Genomic DNA, 24746 nt, shown 5'->3' with positions numbered 1-24746 from the left:
TCTCTACCTAGAGAAGTTCCTTTAGCATTTGTTGTAAAGTTGGTTTGGTGGTGCTGAATTCTCTTAGCTTTTGCGTGTCTGTAAAGCTTTTGATTTCTCCATCGAATCTGAATGAGATCCTTGCTGGGTAGAGTAACCTTGGTTGTAGTTTTTTCCCTTTCATCATTTTAAATATATCGTGCCACTCCCTTCTGGTCTGCTGACGACTCAGCTGATAACGTTATGGGGATTCCCTTGTATGTTATTTGTTGCTTTTCCCTTGCTGCTTTTAATATTTTCTTTTTGTCTTCAATTTTTGTCAGTTTGATTAATATGTATGTCAGCGTGTTCCTCCTTGGGTTTATCCTGTATGGGATTCTCTGCACTTCTTGGATTGGGTGACTGTTTCCTTTCCCATGTTAGAGAAGTTTTCAGCTATTATCTCTTCAAATGTTTTCTCAGGTCCTTTCTCTCTCTCTTCTCCTTCTGGGACCCCTGTAATGTGATTGTTGGTGCATTTAACGTTGTCCCAGAGGTCTCTTAAACTGTTCTTTTTCTTTTCTTTTTTTAAATAAATTAATTTTATTTATTTATTTTTGGCTGTGTTGGGTCTTCGTTGCTGTGCGCAGGCTTTTCTCTGGTTGCGGTCAGCAGGGGTTACTCTTCGTTGTGGTGCTCAGGCTTCTCATTGTGGTGGTTTCTCTTGTGGAGCATGGGCTCTAGGCACACAGGCTTCAGTAGTTGTGGCACATGGGCTTAGTTGCTCCGTGGCATGTGGCATCTTCCTGGACCAGGGCTCAAACCCATGTCCACTGCATTGGCAGGTGGATTTTTTTTTTTTTTTTTTGCGGTACACAGGCCTCTCACTGTTGTGGCCTCTCCCGTTGCGAAGCACAGGCTCCGGACGCGCAGGCTCTGCAACCATGGCTCAGGGGCCTAGCCACTCTGCGGCATGTGGGATCTTCCCGGACTGGGGCACAAACCCACATCCCATGCATCGGCAGGCAGACTCTCAACCACTGTGCCACAAGGGGAGCCCAGGCAGGTGGATTCTTAACCACTGTGCCACCAGGGAAGCCCTGTCCTCATTTATTTTCTCTTTATTCTGTTCTGTGGCAGTGATTTCCACCACTCTGTCTTCCAGCTCACTTACCCTTTCTTCTGCCTCATTTATTCTGCTATTGATTCCCTGTATTTTTCATTTATGTTTTTGTCTTGTTCACTTCTGTTTTTGTTCTTTAGTTCTTCTAGGTCTTTGTTAAACATTTCTTTTACCTTCTCAATCTTTGCCTCCATTCTTTTTCTGACATCTTGGATCATCTTTACCATCATTACTCTGAATTCTTTTTCAGGTAGATTGCCTATCTCCACTTCACTTAGTTGTTCTTCTGGGGTTTTATCTTGTTCCTTCACCTAGAACATATGCCTCTGCTGTCTCATTTTGTCTAACTTTCTGTGTTTATGGTGCCACAGCCTGCAGAATTTTAGTTCCTCTTGCTTCTGGTGTCTGCCACCTGATGCATGAGGCTGGTCTAAGAGGCTTCCTGGTGGGAGGGCCTGGTTCCTGCCCACTGGTAGGTGGAGCTGGGTGTTGTCCCTCTGGTGATCAGGGCCATGTCCAGGGGTGTGTTTACAGGCAGCTGTGGGCTCAGGAAGACTTTAAGCATCCTGTCTGCTGATGATCGGGGCTGTGTCCCTGGCCTTCTGGTTGTTCAGCCTGAGATGTCCCAGCATTAGAGCCTTCGAGCTGTTGGGTCGGCCAGGTCTTAGTGTCAAAATGGCAGCCTCCGGGACAGCTCATGCCAATGAGTACCCTGTACCTCCACCACAAGCGTCTTTGTTTCCACAGTGAGCCACAACCACCCCCCGTCTCCCCAGGAGACCCTCTAAGACCTGCAGGTAGGTCTGGCCCAGACTCCTGTGGAGTCACTACTTTGCCCTGGGTCCCAGTGCATGTGAAATCTTGTGTGTGCCCTCCAAGACTGCAGTCTCTCTCTCCCCCAGTCCTGTGGAGTTCCTGTGATCAAACCCAGCTGGCCTTCAAAGCCAAATGCTCCAGGGGCTCCTCTTCCTGTTGCCAGACCCCCAGACTGGGGAGCCTGACATGGGGCTCAGAACTCTCACTCCTTTGAGAGAACTTCTGCGATACGATTATTTTCCAGTTTGTGGGTTGCCCACCTGGCTGGCATGGGATTTGATTGTATTGAGAATGCACCCCTCCTACTGTCTTGTTGTGACGGCTTCTCTGTCTTTGGAAGTAGAATATCCTTTTTGTTAGGTTCCAGTCCTTTATGTTGAGGTTGTTCAGCGTTAGTTATGATTTTGGTGTTTTTGTGAGAGGAAGTGAGCTCAGGTCCTTCCACTCCACCACCTTGTCTGTGCATCTTGCTGTATTGTTAGTTAGTCTAGAAACTCTGCTCTAAAGGAGTAAGAGATCCACTCGTTTAGACCACAGTTTACAAACGTGTATGCTTTTATCTCCTGAGGACAGGATTGATGTGGTTGCTTTGTTTTTGATGGTGATGATGGTTTTCATGACACTTATGGTTCTGTTGGTTATTATGATGGAGGAATAAGGATGGAGATGATGGAAACGAGGGATGATGGTGGAGGTAGTGATGGTGTAGGTGGTGCTGCTGATGGTGGCGTTGGTGTTGGTAATGGTGGTGATTATAACAGTGGTGGTTTTGGTGTTGGCGAGCTGATATTCAAGCAGAATGTGTTAGTACAGCCATATCAGTTGCTAAAATTCCAAAATACTTTGAACTCGTTGGAAAACATCTACTGCCTTCAAGGTGCCCAAGACCCTTTCCCCTACTGCCATAGCCCTGGGGAGCCCTGGGGAGCCCCAGGCAGGCATCACTGGGGCTGCCATGTACCAGCCTCAGACAGAAAAGGGGCAAATGCTCAGTGCCCATCTGGCTCTCTGTAGCCTCTGCATTATGGCTCACTGGTTGTTCAATGCCTTGACTGTCCCCAGGGGGTGTAGTGATGGTGATGGAGGTAGTGATGCACCCCATTCCTCTGATAGTCTCCAGCGGTACCCAGGTCCCCCATTCTCCAGGGCAGCCCTTTCTCATCAGGCTGAGAAGGTAGTGGCTGACCCATTACCAATGGGCTGGCTGGTCCCTCTGGGTCAGCTCATGTGCCCCTGGGCAGAGTCCAGCTCTGTGCTGGTGCTGAGGAAACCCAGGAGCAGGTGAGTGTGGCCCTGCCTTTGCAGTGCTCATGGCTCCACCAAGCAGACAGGAGGAGGTCCTGGTGAGTCAGGGAGAGCACAGGGTCCCACTGGCAAGGGTCTGAAAGCTACAGGATGCAGGGCCTGGGGGCTTTGGTGGCCCGGAATGGCTTCCCAGAGCATGTGTGAATGAGATCTCCCCACACCTAGGAGGATGACTTGGCCGAGCTGGCCTCCCAGCAGTACTTTGTGGACTACGGCTCCGAGATGATCCTGGCGCGCCTCCTGAACCTCGTGCCCACCTACATCCCTGACCGTGAGATCACACCCCTGAGGACGCTGGAGAAGTGGGCCCAGTTGGCCATTGCTGCCCACAAGAAGGTCAGAGGGCTGGGGTTTTGAAGGAGGGGCTTTCTGATGACCTGGCTGGAAGGTAAGGACCTGAGAAATCAAAGAGGTCACAGCTCTTACCTGACATCTGTCTGTCCATGGGGCTGGGAGGACAGGATGGCACCCTTGACCTCCTGGCTCCCAGCAGCCTTTCTCCACCATGGATATCAGTTCACTTGTGTTTTCTGCCCTCTACTCTGCACTGGGTGCCAGGGACACAGAGATGGATCAAATCTAGCCCCATGGCCTCATGAGGGAAACCATGGGTTCATGGGCACTGGGGGGTCCCAGCTCCTGGCCTCCCACCAACGCTTATTAGTGCTGCAGCTCAGGAGAGCTGGTGCATGCTGGAGGAGCTTCTAGGAAGTGCACTTCCTTTCCCCTTAAAGAGCTCTGGCCCAACTTCCTGTCTGGGAATTTGAGGTACTGGCCCCCTCTGCCTCTTGTTTAAGGCCCCAGGCCCATAACCAGCTCTGAGTAGCTCCCTTCTAGGCTAAGAGACCCGCCCCAAGTAGAGCAGGGGTACCCTGGTGGGGGTGGGGGACCCTGGCTGCTGGAGGGGACCCATGGGCCTCCCCATCTCCAGGCCCTGGTTGTATAAGAGCAGAATCCTCTTTGCACACAAGTTGCCAAGGGCTCCAAGATCAGTGTGTCTCAACCCCTAAGCCACGTGGCCTCTTCCCTAACCCAGGAGCCCCATGTGTCTCCCCCTGAGCTCTTTGCCTCCCCTTTAGCTGCCCACAAGTCTCCACCTGTACCCGAATGCTCCCTGCACCCCCTGTGCTTCTAGGCCGGGCTCACCCCCGAGGACCTCCCTGTCCTCAGCCCCCTCCAGAAGAGATGCATGTACTCCCTCCCCCACTCTTTCTGTTCTTGGCCACCTCCTCTCCCTCACCCCTCACACTTGGTTAGCTGCTGAAGCCCATCCATTCCACCTGCCAACAGCTCCAGCCTCCATCCCCACCTCCACTCCTCTGCCTTCCCTGGGTCCTCGGTGTGCACTGCCAATGTGCATGTGGCACCTGACATGTTCTGGGTTGGGTGCCATCACTCATGAATTCCCTTTGTTTTGGGTGCTTGCCATGTGCCGGGGCACTGCACCAGGCCCTGGAGACACAGCTGCGAGTGCCACAGATGTGCCCTCTGCCCTCTCAGAGCCCATGACCGAGCTCGTGTGTCTCCCCGCTGGACTGTAGTGCCCTGGCCTGTGCATTCCAGAGCCCTGGCCCCGGCCTCTTGTAGAGTGGACAGGTCCAAATTAGCATGATTATTAGGGTCAGAGGAGTAAAAACATTTTATTTTGAAATTTCAAACTTACGAAAAAGTTGCAAGTTAAAAAGCTAGGCCTGCTGTGTACAGTATACACTTCACCTAGACTCACCAGATGTTAACGGCCCTCTTCGTGCATGGAAATGTGACAGCACAGGGGCTGGCACACACACATGTCTTCATCTATGTTTGTGTTCATAGATGATAAAAACCATGAGTTCATTCTGATCCCTCCAATTCTACTCCAATACCACCAAGTTCTTATTAAAGCTCGGCAGAATATTTTTAGATAATAAAACATCCGTGCATTAATTTCTTGCCAGGAGCACTGCATTATTCCCCCATCTGCTTGCCCACTCCAGGCTCCAACCCTTCTCTACCCTGCCATCTTCCTAACTCCCAAGTTTACCTGTCAGTTTCCACTAAGAGACCAGCCTCACAGTGGTGGCCTCGCCCATGGTTCTCTGTGACCTGGCTCCTACTCACCGGTTTCCCACTCCCTCTTCTTGGTCAGGCCTGGCACCCCCCCGGCCCCATCCTTAGCCACTCATGTTCCTGTTCCCAAAACTCCTTCCCTGATCCCTGCCCTTGTGCCTTGCACATGCGCCGGCTGGGATTGTGGGCTTTCTTGTCACTCTGCTGAATCGGGAGCTCCCTGAGGGGGGACCCATGTTCCTCTAGCAAGTGCTCACTGCTGTTGATGGAATCGGAGGTGGAATCGGAGGAAGATGGAGTGACGGGGAGGCTGTGGGCTGGGGGGGGTGGGGTGAGGCCATGGTGTACACGAGGACACGGTGGCCTGGGGCCCACTTCCGACTTGCAGACAGGGACATTTGATTTCCAGATAGAGCTTGTGCCAAGTCTTTTGTCCCCTGTCCCTCTCTGTGCCCCTCCAGGGGATTTATGCCCAGAGGAGAACTGATGCCCAGAAGGTCAAAGAGGATGTGGTCAACTATGCCCGCTTCAAGTGGCCCTTGCTCTTCTCCAGGTTTTACGAAGCCTACAAGTTCTCAGGTACCCCTCAGCCCACCTGCCTCCCGTCCCTCCCCCGATGGCTCTGGTCCGTGGCAGAGGGAGGGGGATGGCCTGAGCCAGACTCCCCAGTCAGCCAGCCTCCTGCCCGCAGGGTTGCTTGGCCTCCAAGTCAATGTGCCGAGTGGGTCCTGCCTCCCTGCAGCCCAGTAGGGCTCCGTGGCACATAGTAGGTTCTCAGCAACACACTGGGTCAAACAATTGACTGAGTATTGTGATCATTAAAGCACCTACTATGTACAGAAGAGGGTGGCCCAGAGCACAGGCTGGGCCGAACCCGTGAAGCTGAGAGTAGATGCAGCCGACAAACCTGTACTGGCCACTTGCTGAGCCAACCTCAGGCCACTGGTACCAGGCACCTGCTCCGTGCCAGGCCCTGTGCTGGTGGTGGCTTCACAGAACCACCAAATATCAGGTTCGAGGGAACGTTGGGGCTCAGTTCGTCTGACTCCTCCCCGTATCCCACCATACCGCACGGCAGGGACTTGTTCCAAGCTGCACAGGCCAGTGGCAGGGATGCGGCTCCAGCCCAGTTCCTTAATCCAACACTCTCTTCCCACCGCACCTGGCATTTCGGCTTGTAGGGAGGTTGTGTTCTCCGAGCCTCAGTTTCCCCATCTGTAAAATGGACATCAACATACCCCACCCTGGCCACCCCCCTGGTGGTTATGAGGATCGAGAAGGGCTGGGTTCGGCAGCGGGCAGGTGCCCTCTCAGCGCCTCTGTCTCTGCCCCAGGCCCCAGCCTCCCCAAGAATGACGTCATTGTGGCCGTCAACTGGACGGGCGTCTACTTTGTGGATGAGCAGGAGCAGGTGCTTCTGGAGCTGTCCTTCCCCGAGATCATGGCCGTGTCCAGCAGTAGGTTAGTCCATCCCCCACTCCCCGCGTTAGTGCAGGGCGGGGACTTGTCCAAAGCCGCATGAAGACCAGTGGCAGGGATGGGACTCAAACCCAGGGTCCTGATTCAGCACCTTCTGAAGTGAGGAGGGACAGATGGAGACACAGGCAGACACACGGGGAAGGAGAGAGCTCCCGGGGCTTTTCTGCGGGTCATGGGGGCCTTTGAAGGAAACCTAACAGAGGACATCACCAAGGTGCAGAGACACGCAGTGGCCTGTCCTGGTCACATGTGACCGAGCAGGGCTGCACCCTGCAGACCCCTCAGGCACCTTCCTCCCTATAGGGTGTGGGGGGGGGCGGGTATTTACAGCACATTTGTGGCTGTTCTGAGATGGGCAGGGGTGGTTAGGACAGTCAGGGACAGTCGAGCGTGTACAAAAAGCTGGCCTGAGATTCAGGGCTCCGTGTGGGACTCACCTCCATGGCCTCATCTCTAAAATGGAGGTCTTAACTTTCCATCAGTACAGTGGTGAGGAATACATGCAATAATTGATAGGAGAGCTCTTTGTAAACTGAGAAGTGCAGTGCACATGGGAGCAACATTGGGAGTGGGTCCTGGAATGGACTGGCATTCCCAGCAGTGCCTCCTCCCCGCATCTGGGGCTTGTAGGAGTGTCTCTGGGCTGTGTCCGATGTGGGCAGGGGTTGGGTCATGTCCAGCTCTGACCAGGCACATGGGATGCAGTGGTGACAAGATAGTCCTTGTCCTCTTGCAGCTTCACTTGAGAGGGGAGATGGGCATCGCATAAGCCATTGTAAAGTAGGGGCCAGTGTGCTGAGGGCTATGGGAAGGCAGGGAGGGCTTCCTGGAGGCAGTGGTTTCTAGGCTGAGCCCTAAAGGGTGAGTGGGAATTAGACAACAAAGGGGAAGTGAGCTCCCCCTGCAGGCCTCCCAGGACCATGTGTGACTTTGGCCTGGCCGTGGCTGACTCAGGCTGAGCTGTGGCTGCCTGGGCCCCATCTCACCCTGGCTGGGCCGGCCTCTTTCTGGCTGGGCCACATCTGACTGGGCTGGCCTTGGTCTCCTTCAGGGAGTGCCGTGTCTCGCTCTCGCTGGGCTGCTCTGACCTGGGCTGTGCTGCATCTCACTCGGGCTGGGCAGGAGTGACCCCGACAGGGCCCTGTTCTCCGTGTTGGTCCTGCAGGGGAGCGAAACTGGTAGCCCCCAGCTTTACGCTGGCCACCATCAAGGGGGATGAGTACACCTTCACCTCCAGCAATGCTGAGGACATCCGTGACCTGGTGGTCACCTTCCTGGAGGGGCTCCGAAAGAGGTCTAAGTATGTGGTGGCCCTGCAGGACAACCCCAGCCCTGGTGAGTGGCTCCTGGCACGAGATGCCAGTCCCCGGGGTCAGGGTGCTAGGCAGATTACGTGCCCTGGCCTTGGCCTGGCGTTCAGGATCACGAGAGCCTGCTACCCATTCTTCCCCAGACACCTTCGGTTCCAGCTGGACCAGATAGCTCAACCCCGTGCCTTCGATCTGTGCCCCGTGGGGAACCTTCCTCCCTCTGGTCTTAAATACCTGTTACTTGCCAACTTCTCCAGATGAGATCAGGGGTTCCTCCTCAGTGTTCCCCCAATACCCACCATCTTCAAATGATGACAGTGGTAACAACTATGGACCGTGCATCCCCGGGCCTTTGAGGTCCCGAGCAGAGCGTGAGAAAGAGACGAAATGAACCCAGCCCTGCCCTCAGTGGGGAGGGGGTGGGAGCAGACAGTGCCCATCCCTGTGATAGTGCAGTGACCCGGGAAGCCCAGAGGCTGTGGGAGCCTGGGGTTCGGGGAGGACGTATGTGTGAACAGAACGTTTGGGGCAGAGAGGGGAACCGAGCAGAGGCTGGAGGGGGCAGTGTCTGGGAACTGTGGGCAGTTTGTTTCGGCTGGAATGGGTGAGGTGAGGCGGGAGGGGCAAAAAGTGAGGCAGAAGACGTCAGGAAGGCCATCTGCCAGCAACAGGCCTGTAGCGTGTCGAGGAGTGTGGGATTCCTTTTAGGGCAGTGGGGAGCCACGGAAGGCTTCTGAGCTGGGAAGTGGCCCCCTCCGATGGCTATCTGTGTTGGGGGTTGTGCAAGGTAGAGGCAGAGTGGCTGCTGAGCAGATATGGGACAGGGCCTCAGTTCCAGTGGGGAGGAGGGGCTTACAGGTCATCAACCCAAAGAGAGGTGTTCCAACCCAGCCTCTCTCTCTGCCCCCATGTGGCCCTGCGCACCCATGCCTTCCAGCGGGCGAGGAGTCAGGCTTCCTCAGCTTTGCCAAGGGGGACCTCATCATCCTGGACCATGACACAGGAGAGCAGGTCATGAACTCAGGCTGGGCCAATGGCATCAATGAGAGGACCAAGCAGCGTGGGGACTTCCCCACCGACTGCGTGTATGTCATGCCCACTGTCACCATGCCACCGCGGGAGATTGTGGTACGTGGCCCGGGGTGGGGCAGATGCATGGGAGGCTCCCCTGGCCCCTCCTTGTCTTCTTCCCACGAAAAACGGAGTGAGGGGTTACAGTAGATTCATGCTTTGCAGCTTCTGTGAAGATGATCTGGGGGTCTTATGGAACCATAAACTGAAAGTTGGGGGCAACTATCAAATGTGTGCCAGGTGGAGAGGGACCTAGAAATTGCATCAGGGGAGGAACTGTCCAGGGGTAGGGGATCAGAGAAGAGTGGCCTAGGGGATGGGGGCGGGGGTAGGGGCTTGCACTGTCCAGAAAGGCAGTGAGGGCAGAGATGGGAAGTGAGGCCCTGCTTCCTCTGGAGCCCCTCGAGCCAGCACTGAGGACTCGGAGCCCAGCTTTCCAGGCAGCTCCAGAGCCAGGCTCTGTTGACGGGGCAGTTCTCACACTGCATCCGCTGCCTTGTCCAGGCTTTCTGACTGACCCAACTTAGTTCAGACACAGGGCACCAAGGGAAGGGTCCTAAGGCCAGCATGATGGAGGCAGTGGTAATGTCAGAGATCCCCCAGGAGGAAAGGTGTTCCCAGGGTCAGAATGGGGCACAGGGCCCACCCCCAGACCCACTTAAGAAGGCTCTGGGCTTTACCATGTTGATCCAGGGGCCCGGGGTACAGATCCAGGGGCGCCTGACCTCAGCTCCCCATCTCTCGGTCTCTAGGCCCTGGTCACCATGACCCCCGACCAGAGGCAGGACGTTATCCGGCTCTTGCAGCTGCGAACGGCAGAGCCTGAGGTGCGCGCCAAGCCCTACACGCTGGAGGAATTTTCCTACGACTACTTCAGGTGATGGGGGAAGGGGAGAGAGGGCCCCAGGACAGGGAGCTGCAGGCTTCTGCTACCCTCTGGTCTGCGTGCTGGGGTTGCTTTGTGGTGTCCCCGTCTGTGAGCAGTGCCCAGGTCAGAGGGAACCAGAGGGCAGTCTCAGTCCATCGAGATGATGCTTCTCATGTTGTGTCATCTTATCCTTCCTTCATTTAAGATACTGTGACTGCACCCACCCTAGGTGGAGTCCTGGGCACTCCTGACTCAAGGCTGTACCTGCCTCACCGATTCACAGTCCTGGTGGGGAGACAGGCATGAGACCAGGCGGCTGTTATTCTGTGCGCCCAGTGTTGTGATGGAGATGCTGGGTCGGGGTGGAGATGGAGGCTTCGTGGAGGGAGTGGTATCTGAGCTAAGCGGGGGTGGGGGGGTGCGGGGTGAGCCGGGTGGAGGAGCGCCACAGCTGGAGCAGAGCAAGCAGAGAGAAGCAGGCGCGAGCAGGCCGGGGAGGCGGGCAGGGCTGCCGGGGCACAGCCAGCCTTGTTAGTGTCTCTGTCTGTTGGCTGAGAAAGTAAGGCCCGGGCAGGGCTGGTGACTCATCCCAGGTCACGCAGCGCAGCAGGGAAGCCGGTTCTCTCCGCTCCGCTTCCTACACGGGGCGGGATGGGGCTGGAGTCTCACAACCTGGCCGTCAGTGCGGACTGTCCTGTGCTGTGCAGGCCCCCACCCAAGCACACGCTGAGCCGCGTGATGGTGTCCAAGACCCGCGGCAAGGACCGGCTGTGGAGCCACACGCGGGAGCCGCTCAAGCAGGCACTGCTGAAGAAGATCCTGGGCAGCGAGGAGCTCTCGCAGGAGGCCTGCATGGCCTTCATCGATATCCGCACCCTCAGGGGTGGGGGGGGCATGGAGGGTCAGGCAGGGGCCACGGGGAGGGGGCGCCTAGGGCAGGGGAGGGCTGGGCTGGGCCTGGCCTATAGGGTTTTCGTCTAGACACTTACTTCCTTCTGAGGGGCCCAGCTGGGGCCTGGGCAGACGTGGGGGGATGCTGACGGAGCGGCTCCCTCTGTGTGCCCGGCACCTTACAGCGTGCAGGGGGCTGCCTCACCCGTTGTCTCCTCACACCCTGTCACTTGGTTGACAGATGTATATCGTGCCATGTGCTGGGCCAGGCATGGAGACATGGCGGTGAGCAGACCCAGTCCCTAGCCTCATGGTGCTCATAGTTGAGAGTGGAGATGTGCTGATCGGGGTCAGTGCTGTGATGGGACCCGACAGCACATTGACCTGACTTGGCCTTGGAGGAGGGCAGGGAGGACTTCCTGGAGGAAGTGATATCTAGGCTGGAGACTGGGTAGGCCTTGGCCAGTCAAAGGGGAGATGGGTGGGGAATGTTCTTGACAGAGGGAGCAGCATGTATAAAGGCCCTGAGGCAAAACAGAGCAGGGCTGTTTCAAGGGCAGAAATTAACTCAGCACAGCTAGAGGCTAGAGTTCAAGAAGGGAATCCCAAGATGTGGGCTGATGGATGAAAGTTTCCCAAGGCCTGTTCAGAAGCTTGGACTGTGTCCTGCGGTGCAGCCATGGGGAGCCACTGGGGCAGGGGGTGGCATGGTTAGATCTGTGATTTGGAAAGTTTATTCTGGTTGCTGTGAGGACTCTGGTAGTGGGGCTGGGGCCTGGAGCACGATGGCCAGTGAGGAGGTGGCCAGAGGAGTTGAGGAGAGAGGGTGGGTAGTGGGCATGGAGAGCAGTGTGGGCAGATTATGCCCATTTCCTGGGTGAGTAGCCTGAGGCCCAGGGCCACATGATCAGGGGTGGCAGACCCTGTTGGAGAGTGTGGCCGCCTGCCTCCCGGGCCATTGTTCCCCGATTGGCCACAGCCTTCCTTGACAGCTCCTCACCCGTGCTCAAGTACATGGGTGACTACCCGTCCAAGAGGATGCGCTCCGTCAATGAGCTCACAGACCAGATCTTCGAGGGTGCCCTGAAGGCTGAGCCCCTCAAGGACGAGGTGTACGTGCAGATCCTGAAGCAGCTGACTGACAACCACATCAGGTAAGCGGGGATGGTGGGAGGGTGAGGGGCAGGCCCCCCCCCACCCCTAGTGCTAACAGCTGAAGGTAATCGTAAAGGTCCTCCTCCCACTGTGAGCTCACTCCCTGCCGAGGCAGCAGCTGGCTCTGCCTGGGAACAGTCCTTCTTCACTCAGAGCAGGAAGCTGTCCTCAGGCCCCCTCATGTCCTAGCTCTCCCTCAAGGCCCAAGGAAGAGGGTCAAGAACCAAGAGGTGGTGGCTGCGCCCTCAGTCTGTCCTCCCCGCAAGCTGAACAGCCCCAGCTCCTAGTTTCCCGCTGCGCTCTGCCTGAGCCTCCTCTGGATTCCCCTCCCTGGCCCAGATGCCACTGTCTGCCTACAGGTGCGTCTCATGAGCACCTGTCCCGTCCCTGGCTCAGGCTGAGCTGGCTGTCAGTCAGAAGATCTGGATAAAAACTCTCATGGGGGCTTCCCTGGTGGCGCAGTGGTTGAGAGTCCGCCTGCCGATGCAGGGGACGTGGGTTCGTGCCCCGGTCTGGGAGGATCCCACATGCCGCGGAGCGGCTGGGCCCGTGAGCCATGGCCGCTGAGCCTGCGCGTCCGGAGCCTGTGCTCCGCAACGGGAGAGGCCACAACAGTGAGAGGCCCGCATACCGCGAAAAAAAAAAAAAAAAACTCTCATGGGCTGGGGGTGTTGGACCCCAGAGGGTGTCACTGCCTCCCTGATGGCCCAGACCATGGCAGGAGGGGGAAGTCAGGCACATGCTCATCTCAGAGCCTGAGAGAAGCCCCACCCTCTCCCTTTATTCCCAGACTTGCAACTCCCTCCCCAGCTTTGTCACTCTCTACATCTCTTATGCAAGTCTACCATTGGACCATGCGTCAGATCTTTTCGCACATTCTGTGCCCACAGCCAGGAAAACCTTTCTTCTCCTTTGCATATCAGAATTTGCCTCAGTCTTCAAAGCCTAGATCAAATGCCACCTCCTCCTAGAAGCCCTCCAGGCTTCCCTCCTGCCAGACCGAAGGAGCTCAGAGTAGTGCCTGAGGGAGTCCTGGGGCTGGTCTAACATAGTGCTACTCAAATAATAGACGAGTTAAAGGGCTGCTGCCATAATATAAATTACACACTGCTTCCGTCATAGGAAAGTCTTTCTAAGAAAAAAAAAATCTTAGAGTGCTTGGTGACACAGCTGATTTTTATTCTGACACAAGCACCTTACCTCCACCTGACTAGTAAGTGTGAGGCCTGGGCTGGGGTTGGCAGACCAGACTTTGAGTAGCACTAATGGGATCAGGCTGTCAGCGGGGTGGGTCCGTGTTGGTCCTCAGACAGGGGCGGGGGTGAGGGCAGGCATGTGCTGCCGTGTGAGGAGCTGAGGCGTGTTGGCCCGCAGTGGCCCTGCTGGACACCACACCTCTTCCTGCAGGTATAGTGAGGAGCGGGGCTGGGAGCTGCTCTGGCTGTGCACAGGGCTCTTCCCGCCCAGCAACATCCTCCTGCCGCATGTGCAGCGCTTCCTGCAGTCCCGCAAGCACTGCCCACTCGCCATCGACTGCCTGCAGCGGCTCCAGAAAGCCCTGAGGTACAGCAGGGGCTGCAAGGGGCAGAGGGGGCAGTGGGCATAGTGCGTGGCGGCAGGCACTGGGATGGGCTTCCGGCCACCCTGGCTTGCGAGACGAGTCCCTTGGGGATGCTGAGGTCCTGACCCATCTTTGGGGTTGGGACCCATCTTCAGGGTCCCACAGCTGCCAGGTAGACAAAGGTGGCAGTGCCCATTCTGGACAGTTTGAGAGTCTGGTTGCTCAGAAAGTTATTTTCTCATACCTTCAAGTCTGCTGGGGAGGCAGACACCTGGGCCACACTCCATACTCTGCAAAGCCCACTTGTACCCTTTGCTTCATTCGGTCCCCTCCACATCCCTGTCTGGTGGGTACCATTATCATCTCATTTTACAGATGAGGAACTAGAGGCTTGAGAGTTTGTCACCTGGTAGGAAGTGGTGGCTGGGGATTAGGACTGGGTTTGCCTGTCTCCAAAGTGCCCTCTGCTCTCTGCTCCCCATGGCCCCAGCAATCTGCTGCCTCCTGACTCGCCCCCCTTCCACCCCCCCCACTCCCCTGGTTTTCAGAAACGGGTCCCGGAAGTACCCCCCGCACCTGGTGGAGGTGGAGGCCATCCAGCACAAAACCACCCAGATTTTCCACAAGGTCTACTTTCCCGATGACACAGACGAGGTGAGGGACTCTGGCTTCTTGGTCTGTGGGTGCCCCTGAAGGACCAGGCTCCCTCGGGGACACGGGGCAGCCCTGATGTCTCTTCCCCACCACCCCCACCTTTGCCCCCATCCTCCTGCCCCTCAGTGGAGTCGGGGCTCAGTCAAGAGGCCACAGACTCCTCGGGTCAGGAGCCCTTGGGTTCCTGGTTCAGCCTCTCACTTCTTTGATCAGCTTCCTTGAGAAGGTCACCCCTCCCTGTCTCTGAGGAGCCTCTGCTTTAGAGAAACGTGCTTTCTCCTTCTGAGCTGAGCTCTGTGTTGATGTCATCTCCCTGATGCCAGCTCTGTTCCTGGGCACAGGCCTGCCTGCTCCGCAGCCCAAGACCTCCCCCATTGCCCCGAGCCCACTCTCCCGCAGACTAACACTTCCTTCCTTCTCACCTGACCTGAGTGTGAGTCCCCTCCACCATGGTCCCCTGGGCAAAAGTCCTATTTGTCTTCTTGTCATGCCCATTTGGTCAGGCTGGCTCCTGATCTACACCCCCTGCTCCATCCCAGCACAGCATCTCATTCAGATAAACAAGACCAACAGTGAAACTTTCGGTTTGAAAAGCAGTTTAAAAACTTGTCTAGAGATTAGAGACTCAGAAATACCACTGTGGGATTCTAGTCACAAGGACAGAAAAACTTCCTAAAATCTTTTCCTGTCCCCTATGGAGGGTTACATGGAGCACCCCCCACCCCTCAAATCGCACTCCTCCCTCACCTGAGCTTCCCCAGACCCTCCCATCCCTCTCAAGCCCAGTTCTTGACTCCTCACCCTTTCTGGAGTTTGCTTTCTCCTTCCTCCAGTTTCTCTCCTTCCAATCACCCTGTCCCTTCTGTGCTCCCTTGGCCTCTGCCATCACTCATGCTTGTACAGCTGGGCCCAGGACCCTGGAGGCCAAGGCTTAGTCCCGCTTGAAGGGTTGGGAAGGGCACGATCTGGGAAGAGCCAGACAGGAGTTGCTTTTCCTTCTTTAAAAAAAATAATTATTTACTTTTAATTGAAGTTTAGTTGATGTTCAATATTATGAGTGTCAGCTGTACAACACAGTGATTCACAAATTCTAACGGCGGTGTTCCATTTATAATTATTATAAAATATTGGCTATATTCCCTGTGTTGTGCAGTATATCCTTGGAGTTTGTTTATTTTATACAGAGTAGGTCTTATACTTCTTCCTTTTCTTAAGCATGGTGCCCAGCTCTGGGGAAGCCCCCTCAGAAGGAGGGTGTCTTGCATGGGAGGGGGCTCCGTCTAGCTGGAGGCACAGCCACAGGGATGCGAGAGGCCCTGCCAGAGGCAAGTGCTCCCCCGCCACCCCTTCCCCCAGGCCTTCGAGGTGGAGTCCAGCACCAAGGCCAAGGACTTCTGCCAGAACATCGCTGCCCGGCTGCTGCTCAAGTCCTCCGAGGGTTTCAGCCTCTTTGTCAAAATTGCAGATAAGGTGGGTTGGGGGGGGGGGCATTGATTGCTTATCTGCCTGCTCTTGGTCTGTCTCATGGGAAATTTGCTGGCGCCCTGGGAGCTCATGGGGCAGCGGGGGTGGGGACAGAGACAGAAGGAGGGACGGGGAGAGGAAGAGGCCCTCTTGCACACGCCATCTGATCGTGCCCGTCTCTTTCTTACATCCCGGCAATGGCCGCCTTACATGCAGCAGCTATGCCTACATCTCTCTCCTCTGAGGCATTGCACAGCCTGGCCACAGACCTCTTGGGAGCACTCTGTGCTCTGGACACACTAGGCTCCTCGCCCTGCCCCAATACACATGTACTTTCCAGAGTTGATTTGACTGGTCCCTCAGCTGCCATGCTGAGGTCAGTTCACCTCTGAAAAAGCCCTTGAAGGGAGGATGACCATCCCCACCTAATAGACCACAAAACCTGGACTCAGAAGTGTTAAGTGACTTATCTCAGGTCACACAGCAGGGACTCAGATCCAGGTAGGTCTGACTCTGAAGCACAGGCCCCTGCCTTCACCCCACATTGCCCCCCGCCCCATTTATGTCCATGGGAGTCAAAGGCCCAGCTTGAAAGCCCCTTCCCATGGGGGGCTTCCCTGACCCTTGCAGGCAGGTCAGGTGCGCTCTCCTGTCGCTCACCCACAGTTCCCTGTGCATCCATGTCTGTCTCCTCACTTCATGTCTGTCCCTGTGCCAGACACTGTGACCCAGAGGTGATCTCAGTGAGGTCCTGGACCCAGCGGGGCTTAGAGCCTGTGGGAGGAGCAGGACACGGATACCAGAGAATGTCCAAAGCAGGGACTGGGCCCCTTTCTCGGCCTTTTTTCCAGGGTCCTAGAGCAGCAATCAATCAGTGACTCTTTGCTGAATGACTGAAGGGAGTCACTGTCACTGGACAGAGACACTCAACAGGCACAGTCGGGGCAAGATGGGGTTGATACATGGACACCCCCTCTGGCTGCGAGCAGGAGTTCTTCTGGAGAAGGGGCTGCCGGGGAGGCCTTGGGTGGGAAAGTCAGAAAACTCAGTATTGCTCCAATTAAAATGATTGGACTAGAATGGCCATGTCCCTAGGTCATCAGCGTTCCTGAGAATGACTTCTTCTTCGACTTTGTACGACACCTGACGGACTGGATAAAGAAAGCACGGCCCGTCAAGGATGGTAACGTGAGGCTGAGTCCTGGGATCATCCGAGGCCTGGGGCCATACCTGAGTGCCACCTGGGCGGGGCCCGAGTCAGGCCTTCCTCCAGGGCTGGTGCTGGGCCGGACACCCTTCTGTGCCGGGATCTTCTGGGTGACCGACTGCCCTCTACCACAGGACTCGTGCCCTCGCTCACCTACCAAGTGTTCTTCATGAAGAAGCTGTGGACCACCACGGTGCCAGGGAAGGACCCCATGGCCGATTCCATCTTCCACTATTACCAGGTGAGCTGCCCAGAGCCTCTCTGCTGTGGTTGCCTGCTGTCCTTGCCAGGGGAGGGGCAGCAGCATGGACTGGAAGCCATTCCTGCTGGGGTCTCCGGAGGTGCCCAACCTCAGATCCTTCTCCTTCCCAACCCTCCAGCCCTCGGGCTGAGCTCTCAGGCCCTTCCCTTGGTGAGGGGCTATGCTCTGGATTTGGGATTCTGCTGGTACACCTGGGTCTGTAGATGTTTTCCAGCAGGGCATGGGCCTGCGGGAAGCCAGCAGGGTGGCTCACAGGCTGAGCCTCTATTGTGTGTCTGGCAGCTTGTACTCGTTCTGTCCTCCCAACAACCCCCAAGAAGGAGGCATGCTGTTCCCATTTTACAGAGAAACCCTCAGATCAAGTGATGTAATTAGGATCACAGGGCTGATGGAGCTGGGGTTTGATTCCAGGTCTTCATGACTGCAGCCTCGGTGGTCTCTTCCGAGGTGGCCGTTTACCGTTCTGTGGGACAGACAGACCAGGATGCTGGGAGGGGCGCCAGTGGTGGGGAAGGCAGCTGCCCTGGTAGAGAGAACCCTGGCCTGGGAGCCAGAAGGGCCGCCTTCCTTCAAACCCAGGATCTCTTCCTCTCCCCTTTGCCCCATGTTGCCCGTTTAGCAAGTGGCACCGTTAACTCCCAGCTCCCCCAAGGCAGAAACCTGAGTCAGCGTGGACCTCTCCCATGTCCTAAATCACTCACCTGAAGACTTTACCTCCCGAATATCTCTTATCTCTGAAACGCATTCACGTCTCTCCATCACCACCTCCACCAACTTGGGTCGGTCCACCATCTTCTCTCATCTGGAAGAAGCCCATAACCTTCTCTCTGATCTCCTCCATCTGCCTTTTTAAATCTGGAAAGCACTGAATCTGTGTGGCATAATGCTGTTTCCCCATAGTGTGCCTTCCCCCCTTGGGGAGCAGTGTCAGCTGAGGTTGGGGAAGCAGGTGGGCCCAAATGTGGGGTAAAGTAGTAGACCCGGCCTCACGGGGGGGGGGTGGGGGGTGCTTAAGGGAAGGAACCCACTTCCTCCAGGTGCTTCTACTGCCTGTGACCTGCTCTGTCTCTGGCAGGAGTTGCCCAAGTATCTCCGAGGCTACCACAAGTGCACGCGGGAGGAAGTGCTGCAGTTGGGGGCACTCATCTACAGGGCCAAGTTTGAGGAGGACAAGTCCTACTTCCCCAGTATCCCCAAGCTTCTACGGGAGCTGGTGCCCCAGGACCTCATCCGGCAGATCTCGCCTGACGACTGGAAGCGGGTGACCGTGGGGGAGACAGTGGGAATAGGGGCCCCCTGAATGGTGCTCTGGGTACCCTAGGGTCAAGGGGGCAGGTGCTGGGCAGCAGCCCAGGGAAGTATCCCTTGTGGCCCCTGTAAATTCAGCTGGCCGCTTGGCAGTAATTTGCCCTGTCCTGGTTACCATGGTGACCGGATTTTTTTTAATTGATACTATTTGGCCTGCTTGCTTTGGGGAGGGAAGGGCTGTCAGGAGTCCATTAACTGGTATAAGTGGGGAGGCTTCAGAGCCTCCAGGGCCCATAGACTGCTGCCAGTGCAGATGGGGCAGGAGCGGGGGGGGGGGGGGAGAGGACTCTGACCCCCCGCTCCCCCTGCAGTCCATCGTCGCCTATTTCAACAAGCACGCAGGGAAGTCCAAGGAGGAGGCCAAGCTGGCCTTCCTGAAGCTCATCTTCAAGTGGCCCACCTTCGGCTCAGCCTTCTTCGAGGTGAAGGTATGCCGTGGGTGCGTGCTTCTCAGAGAGGACGAGGGGGAAGCAGATGGCACAGAGACTCCTCCCCCTGGCTCTGGGAAACGGCAGTGGTCTCTGCCAGGCAAGGAAAGGAGGAAATGGCCCTCCGCTCTGTCCCAGCAAGGTGTCTCAGCTAAGCGCTGGGCCCTGGGCTTCGTCCTGGGACACTGAGGGGCCGTTATCTCAGCCTGGCAGGGGAGGCAGATGTGTACAAAGGCCAGAGTAATGCAGGACGATCTGCACCGTGACAGTGGGGTGGCAGAGCCTGGGAGGCCCAACCAGACGGCAAAGGCTGAGGCAGCTTCCTGGAGGAGGCAACGTTGAGCTTTCCAGGGAGACCTTGAGGGGAGGGCTCCTGGCAGACGGCCTGGCACGAGCAAAGACCCAGAGGTGTGAGAGCTCAGGCCTGGGCAGGAAGTGCGAGTGGGTGAGTGTGGATGGGCGGGGGTGTGAGGCGAGCAGACTGCGGTCAGCAGGTTGGCGAGCAGGAGAGGCTGGTAGGGTTCCTCCTGCAGGTGGTGCCCAGCCTGGACGGTTTTGCACAGGGATGATTGATGGGGCCAGAGCCCACTCTGACTTCAGGGCTGGGGTGGATCTGAGGGGCAGGACCAGAGGCAGGAGAATGGTGAAGTGGCTGGGGCGAGGGGATAGGTCAGGATGGAGAGTGGGGAATGGCCTTGCTACACACTGAGGAGGGAGCCCCTTTGAGAAGCCTGGCTGTGCAACGAAGAGAGAGGTAGGTAGGTACACCTGGAGGCAGGTGTAGGGTTCAAGGAGGCTTTTTAAAGATCAGGGGCTTTAGGGCTGAGAGAGCAATAGCAGAGACTCCTAGAGAAGCAGGACAGAAGAGCTGAAACTGCTACCGGGCTGGTTGGGGACCCGTGAAGGGAGTTGGGGTAGCTCTGGGGGCCCAGCAGAGGTATTGCTAGAAACCATGAGGTCGTGGCAGGACCACGAACACCAGTGCACCCCTGGCATCATGCAGGCAGCAGGAGAGGTAGACTTAAGCCCAGCTGGGGGCGGCTCCTGGGGGCGGTTCCCCACCTGATGTCTCTGGCTTTTTTTTTTTTAACTAGCAAACTACAGAGCCAAACTTTCCTGAGATTCTCCTAATTGCCATCAACAAGTATGGGGTCAGCCTCATTGATCCCAGAACCAAGGTGAGCAGCAACAGGGAAGAGGAGGCGGGGGTGGGCTTCTCTGTTTGCACTTCTAACAAAGACCCCCAGACTCAAACCCCGAGAGACCCTATCAATCAGCCACCACCATCCTCGCTTCATCCACCCACCTGGCCACACATCTTGAGAGGCTGACCGTGTTTGCTGCGTCTACTTCCTTACCTCTCATCTCTCCATCAAAACTGCTGAGTTACTAACAAAGCCCTCGCTACTAAATCCAATCACTCTAGTGCTTGGCCTTTCAGCATCACTGGATACTTCCAAGCACTTCCTCCCAGAATGCTCTCTGTCCACACTGGTCAGGGTGGGAGGCTCTACTGGGGTAACTGCTGCTCGGGTTTGTGGGCCAGAGCAGTTCCTACCGAGGGGAGACAAGTCCTGCCACTGACACAGAAGGGTACAACGGGGGCTGGTGGCGAAGGGGGCAACGACCACCATCTTCCCCTTGGCTCCGTGTGCCCACTTTCCTGGTTTTCCTCATATCCCCCTTGGTCTCCCTCTCAGGCACTTCCCTGGGCTTCTTCTCTACCCAGCCCACACACTGTGTTCCCCCAGTCTGTGTCTTCTTGTCTCCCCCCTCCAACTCTGCTGGACCATCTCATCTGTGACCACAGTTTCAGTTCCTTCAGGCTCTCAGATTTACAGTTCTGGGCCCCATACACCTCACGGCCTCCTGGGCTTCCTTGGTTGTCCCAACAGCCGGCCCCACCCAAGACCTCGAGGGGGAAGGCATCTGCTTCCCACAGCAGCTCCATAGCACAGCTGGACTCTACCCTTTGCTCCTTTTCTCATCTGAGAGTCTGAGGTCCTTCGCGTGGGTGGTGTCTGTGGGCTGGAGCTGAGGAGTGAGGCCAGACGGTCCAGGGCGTGCAGCTGCAGACTCTCTGCTCCCCTAGGACATCTTGACCACCCACCCCTTCACCAAGATCTCCAACTGGAGCAGCGGCAACACCTACTTCCACATCACCATTGGGAACCTGGTGCGCGGGAGCAAACTTCTCTGTGAGACGTCACTGGTGAGAGCTCTTCCTTCCAGGCCTGGCGGGCTCCCCTGCCTCACCTGCGGCTTCAGTTGAGGGACACACAAATTAGCACCTTAATGTGAGGTCGCAACAGCTTAGAGCCCTAGATGTCTGGCTGGATGAATCCAACCCTTCAGCCGTGTGGCTGGGGAGACTTAAGTAAGTCCAGAGGAGGGGGCAGGATCTGCCTTTGTCCGGGCTTCTGTCCACTGCAGTTTGCTGGGAGCTGTGTCCTGGGTCTGAGTGGGCAGCCGTGTCCTACATCTGTTTATCTTCTTGCTGCTGTTTCCAGGGCTACAAGATGGATGACCTCCTGACTTCCTATATTAGCCAGATGCTCACGGCCATGAGCAAACAGCGGGGCTCCAGGAGTGGCAAGTGAACAGTGGGGAGGTGGTGCTGGCTCTGTGCCTGCTCTCTAGGCAGCAACTGGCTCAGGACCATCAGCTACCTCTGCAGCTGGGGGAAGACCTTTGCCATCGAGGCAGGGAGGCTGGGCCGGCTGGCCACCACTGACTGTACCATCGTGGCCTCTGACCCTTCTTCCGGTGCAGTGGCCTTACCGGGATGCAGAACTCCCCTCCATCCACCCCTGAAGCACCTGGTTGGTTCTAGTCCTGGCTTGCTGTGGCCTTCCCAGTTGTAAAACCCTGTGCTCCTTGGATGCCCTTCTTAGCTCAGACTAGCCCTACTATGTGGCCTCTTTTGACTTTCTGTGCACCACCAGGAAAGGTACCAAGAGGACTACCTAGTTCTTCATGCTGGGAACAACCAACCAAGATTGTTCTGAAGCCTAAGGGACTGGCTTCATTCCCCTAAGTCCAGGAGCCTAAGCTGGGGTGAGGGAAGACAGACCACTTTTATATATTACAGTGTGAGTGAGTGCTGAGCCCCTGCTCGAGGCTCCCCTGATCACCTCAGGCATAAAGCATGTGTTCCATCTTCTGGCCCTGTAGTGTCTTTGCTGGGGGAGGGGCGGGGGCAGGGTGTGGGGCCAGGACAGGGCCCTTTGGGGGAGTGGCCTATAGAACTGTCTCTTTGGTCTGGGTCTGGGGGTTGGTGGGGGGTGCTTAAAGGACTGGCTGAGCCTGGGGCAGGCTGAGGGGATGCTGCCCTGGGAGGTGGTGACCTAAGTGTGGATGAGCTGGAGATCCGGGGGGGGGGAACCAGCTTCTGGGCCTTACCTAGGGCCAGTGGATCAAGAGTGGCCCTTGCATCCTGCCAGAAACATCTCCTTGGCTCATCAAGAAACCTCCAAGAACCTCAGGAACCGTGCTGCCTTGGGATGAATCCTTACGTCCAGTGGGTGCCTGTAAAATATTACTTTGTGACCTGGATGGAACATACAAGTTTGGACAGGACCTGGGCAGGTCCGGGGGTGGGGGATTCAGGCAGGGAAGGTGTGATCTGGGGGTGGGCATGCTTCTGGGCTGTGGCTGGGATGAGCACCTAGAGAAATGACAGGGGAGAGGTTGGCATGTTTGTGATCTGTCCTCAAGGCCCCCCTGGTACTTCAGCACAGCCAGCCCAGCTCCACTTGCCCTCACACACTCAAGGGTCTGGGGTCACCTGCATGTAGGTGACAAACCACTCCACAGGGAGTGCTAATCCTGTTCTCTCCAGATGCCTGTGCAGGAGGTGGAGGGGCTGTCTGGTGAAATGGAGGCCCCAAACCAGACAGCCCTGCTTTCTGGGAGGACAGTGCTGCCACCTGAGGCAGCCCTGCCCCAGCAATGTTCACATGACTCCACAGTCAGCCCGGGATAAATCTGAGCCCCAGGGAGGGTGCTGTGGTGTCTGCCCCTACACATCATCAAATACATGGGAATATGAGCCCTGGAGGGGTGTGAATACCTGATGGGCACATAATGGAACACAACTTGCTGCTTCTAACGCTGGGCTCCCAGACAGGTATTCTCAGCTCTAGTTTCCTATCAAGACCAAATGCCTTTGGGTGGACATGGGATTATGCCCATCACCCCACTGGGGAATCAGCCAATGACAAGCTATTAGGAAGCACCCACTGCACACTGTATGACAGGATGTGCGTGTGGGATGAGATCTTTACCCCCAATGTGTGCCCATGCCACCTCTCCTTCTCTGACTCACTTTGTCACACATCCCCTAGTCTTTGTCAGCCTGAGTGACCACAGAGGGTCTAAAGATTGCATCACTTACCTTCGGAGTTCCTGAGATGTTGCCTTTTTTTATTAAACATCTTTATTGGAGTATAATTGCTTTACAATGGTGTGTTAGTTTCTGCTTTATAACAAAGTGAATCAGTTATACATATACATATGTTCCCATATCTCTTCCCTCTTGCTTCTCCCTCTTTCCCACCCTCAATATCCCACCCCTCTAGGTGGTCACAAACCACAGAGATGATCTCCCTGTGCTATGCGGCTGCTTCCCACTAGCTATCTATAATACGTCTGGTAGTGTATATATGTCCATGCCACTCTCTCACTTTGTCACAGCTTACACCTCCCCATATCCTCAAGTCCATTCTCTAGTAGGTCTGTGTCTTTATTCCCGTCTTACCTCTAGGTTCTTCATGACCTTTTTTTTCTTTTCCTTACATTCCATATATATGGGTTAGCATACAGTATTTGTTTTTCTCTTTCTGACTTACTTCACTCTGTATGACAGGCTCTAGGTCCATCCACCTCACTACAAAAGACCCCAAATAGCCAAAGCAATCTTGAGAACGAAAAATGCAGCTGGAGAAAGCAGACTTCCTGACTTCAGACTATACTACAAAACTACAGTAATCAAGACAGTATGGTACTGGCACAAAAACAGAAAGATAGATCAATGGAACAGGATAGAAAGCCCAGAGATAAACCCACGCACATATGGTCACCTTATCTTTGATAAAGGAGGCAAGAATATACAGTGGAGAAAAGACAGCCTCTTCAATAAGTGGTGCTGGGAAAACTGGAAAGCTACATGTAAAAGTATGGGATTAGAACACTCCCTAACACCATACACAAAAATAAACTCAAAATGGATTAAAGACCTAAATGTAAGGCCAGAAACTATCAAACTCTTACAGGAAAACATAGGCAAAACACTCTATGACATAAATCACAGAAAGATCCTTTTTGACCCACCTCCTAGACAAATGGAAATAAAAATAAACAAATGAGACCTAATGAAACTTCAAAGGTTTTGCACAGCAAAGGAAACCATAAACAAGACCAAAAGACAACTGTCAGAATGGGAGAAAAAATTGGCAAATGAAGCAACTGACAAAGGATTAATCTCCAAAATTTACAAGCAGCTCATGCAGCTCAATATCAAAAACACAAACAACCCAATCCAAAAATGGGCAAAAGACCTAAATAGACATTTCTCCAAAGAAGATATACAGATTGCCAACAAACACATGAAACAAGGCTCAACATCATTAATCATTAGAGAAATGCAAATCAAAACTACAGTGAGATATCATCTCACAGTGGTCAGAATGGCCATCATCAAAAAATCTAGAAACAATAAATGCTGGAGAGGTTCTGGAGAAAAGGGAACCCTCTTGCACTGTTGGTGGGAATGTAAATTGATACAGCCAGTATGGGGAACAGTATGGAGGTTCCTTAAAAAACCAAAAAGAGAACTA

At 55.4% G+C, this 24746-nt stretch overlaps 1 protein-coding gene across 1 annotated transcript in view; it reads left to right on the top strand.

The window, feature by feature from the left end:
• MYO7A (myosin VIIA) overlaps nucleotides 1-22162 on the top strand; it is a 103897-nt gene extending 81735 nt beyond the window's left edge. Inside the window, exons 32-49 of the mRNA XM_029208217.1 lie at nucleotides 3368-3538; nucleotides 5713-5830; nucleotides 6586-6712; nucleotides 7896-8065; nucleotides 8978-9168; nucleotides 9864-9988; nucleotides 10687-10844; nucleotides 11871-12024; nucleotides 13433-13588; nucleotides 14135-14240; nucleotides 15597-15710; nucleotides 16800-16887; nucleotides 17046-17152; nucleotides 18249-18434; nucleotides 18793-18909; nucleotides 20004-20087; nucleotides 21002-21121; nucleotides 21420-22162. Coding sequence (XP_029064050.1) covers nucleotides 3368-3538; nucleotides 5713-5830; nucleotides 6586-6712; nucleotides 7896-8065; nucleotides 8978-9168; nucleotides 9864-9988; nucleotides 10687-10844; nucleotides 11871-12024; nucleotides 13433-13588; nucleotides 14135-14240; nucleotides 15597-15710; nucleotides 16800-16887; nucleotides 17046-17152; nucleotides 18249-18434; nucleotides 18793-18909; nucleotides 20004-20087; nucleotides 21002-21121; nucleotides 21420-21509 — 2382 coding nt within the window. The 3' untranslated portion in view covers nucleotides 21510-22162. The remainder of the gene's footprint in view (nucleotides 1-3367; nucleotides 3539-5712; nucleotides 5831-6585; nucleotides 6713-7895; nucleotides 8066-8977; nucleotides 9169-9863; nucleotides 9989-10686; nucleotides 10845-11870; nucleotides 12025-13432; nucleotides 13589-14134; nucleotides 14241-15596; nucleotides 15711-16799; nucleotides 16888-17045; nucleotides 17153-18248; nucleotides 18435-18792; nucleotides 18910-20003; nucleotides 20088-21001; nucleotides 21122-21419) is intronic.
• Nucleotides 22163-24746: the final 2584 nt, after the last annotated feature.

The sequence above is a fragment of the Monodon monoceros genome, unplaced genomic scaffold, assembly GCF_005190385.1.
Source record: "Monodon monoceros isolate NGI ecotype Baffin Bay Population unplaced genomic scaffold, NGI_Narwhal_1 Super_Scaffold_7, whole genome shotgun sequence".
Classification (NCBI taxonomy): domain Eukaryota; kingdom Metazoa; phylum Chordata; class Mammalia; order Artiodactyla; family Monodontidae; genus Monodon; species Monodon monoceros.
This window is presented reverse-complemented; position numbering and strand designations above follow the sequence as displayed.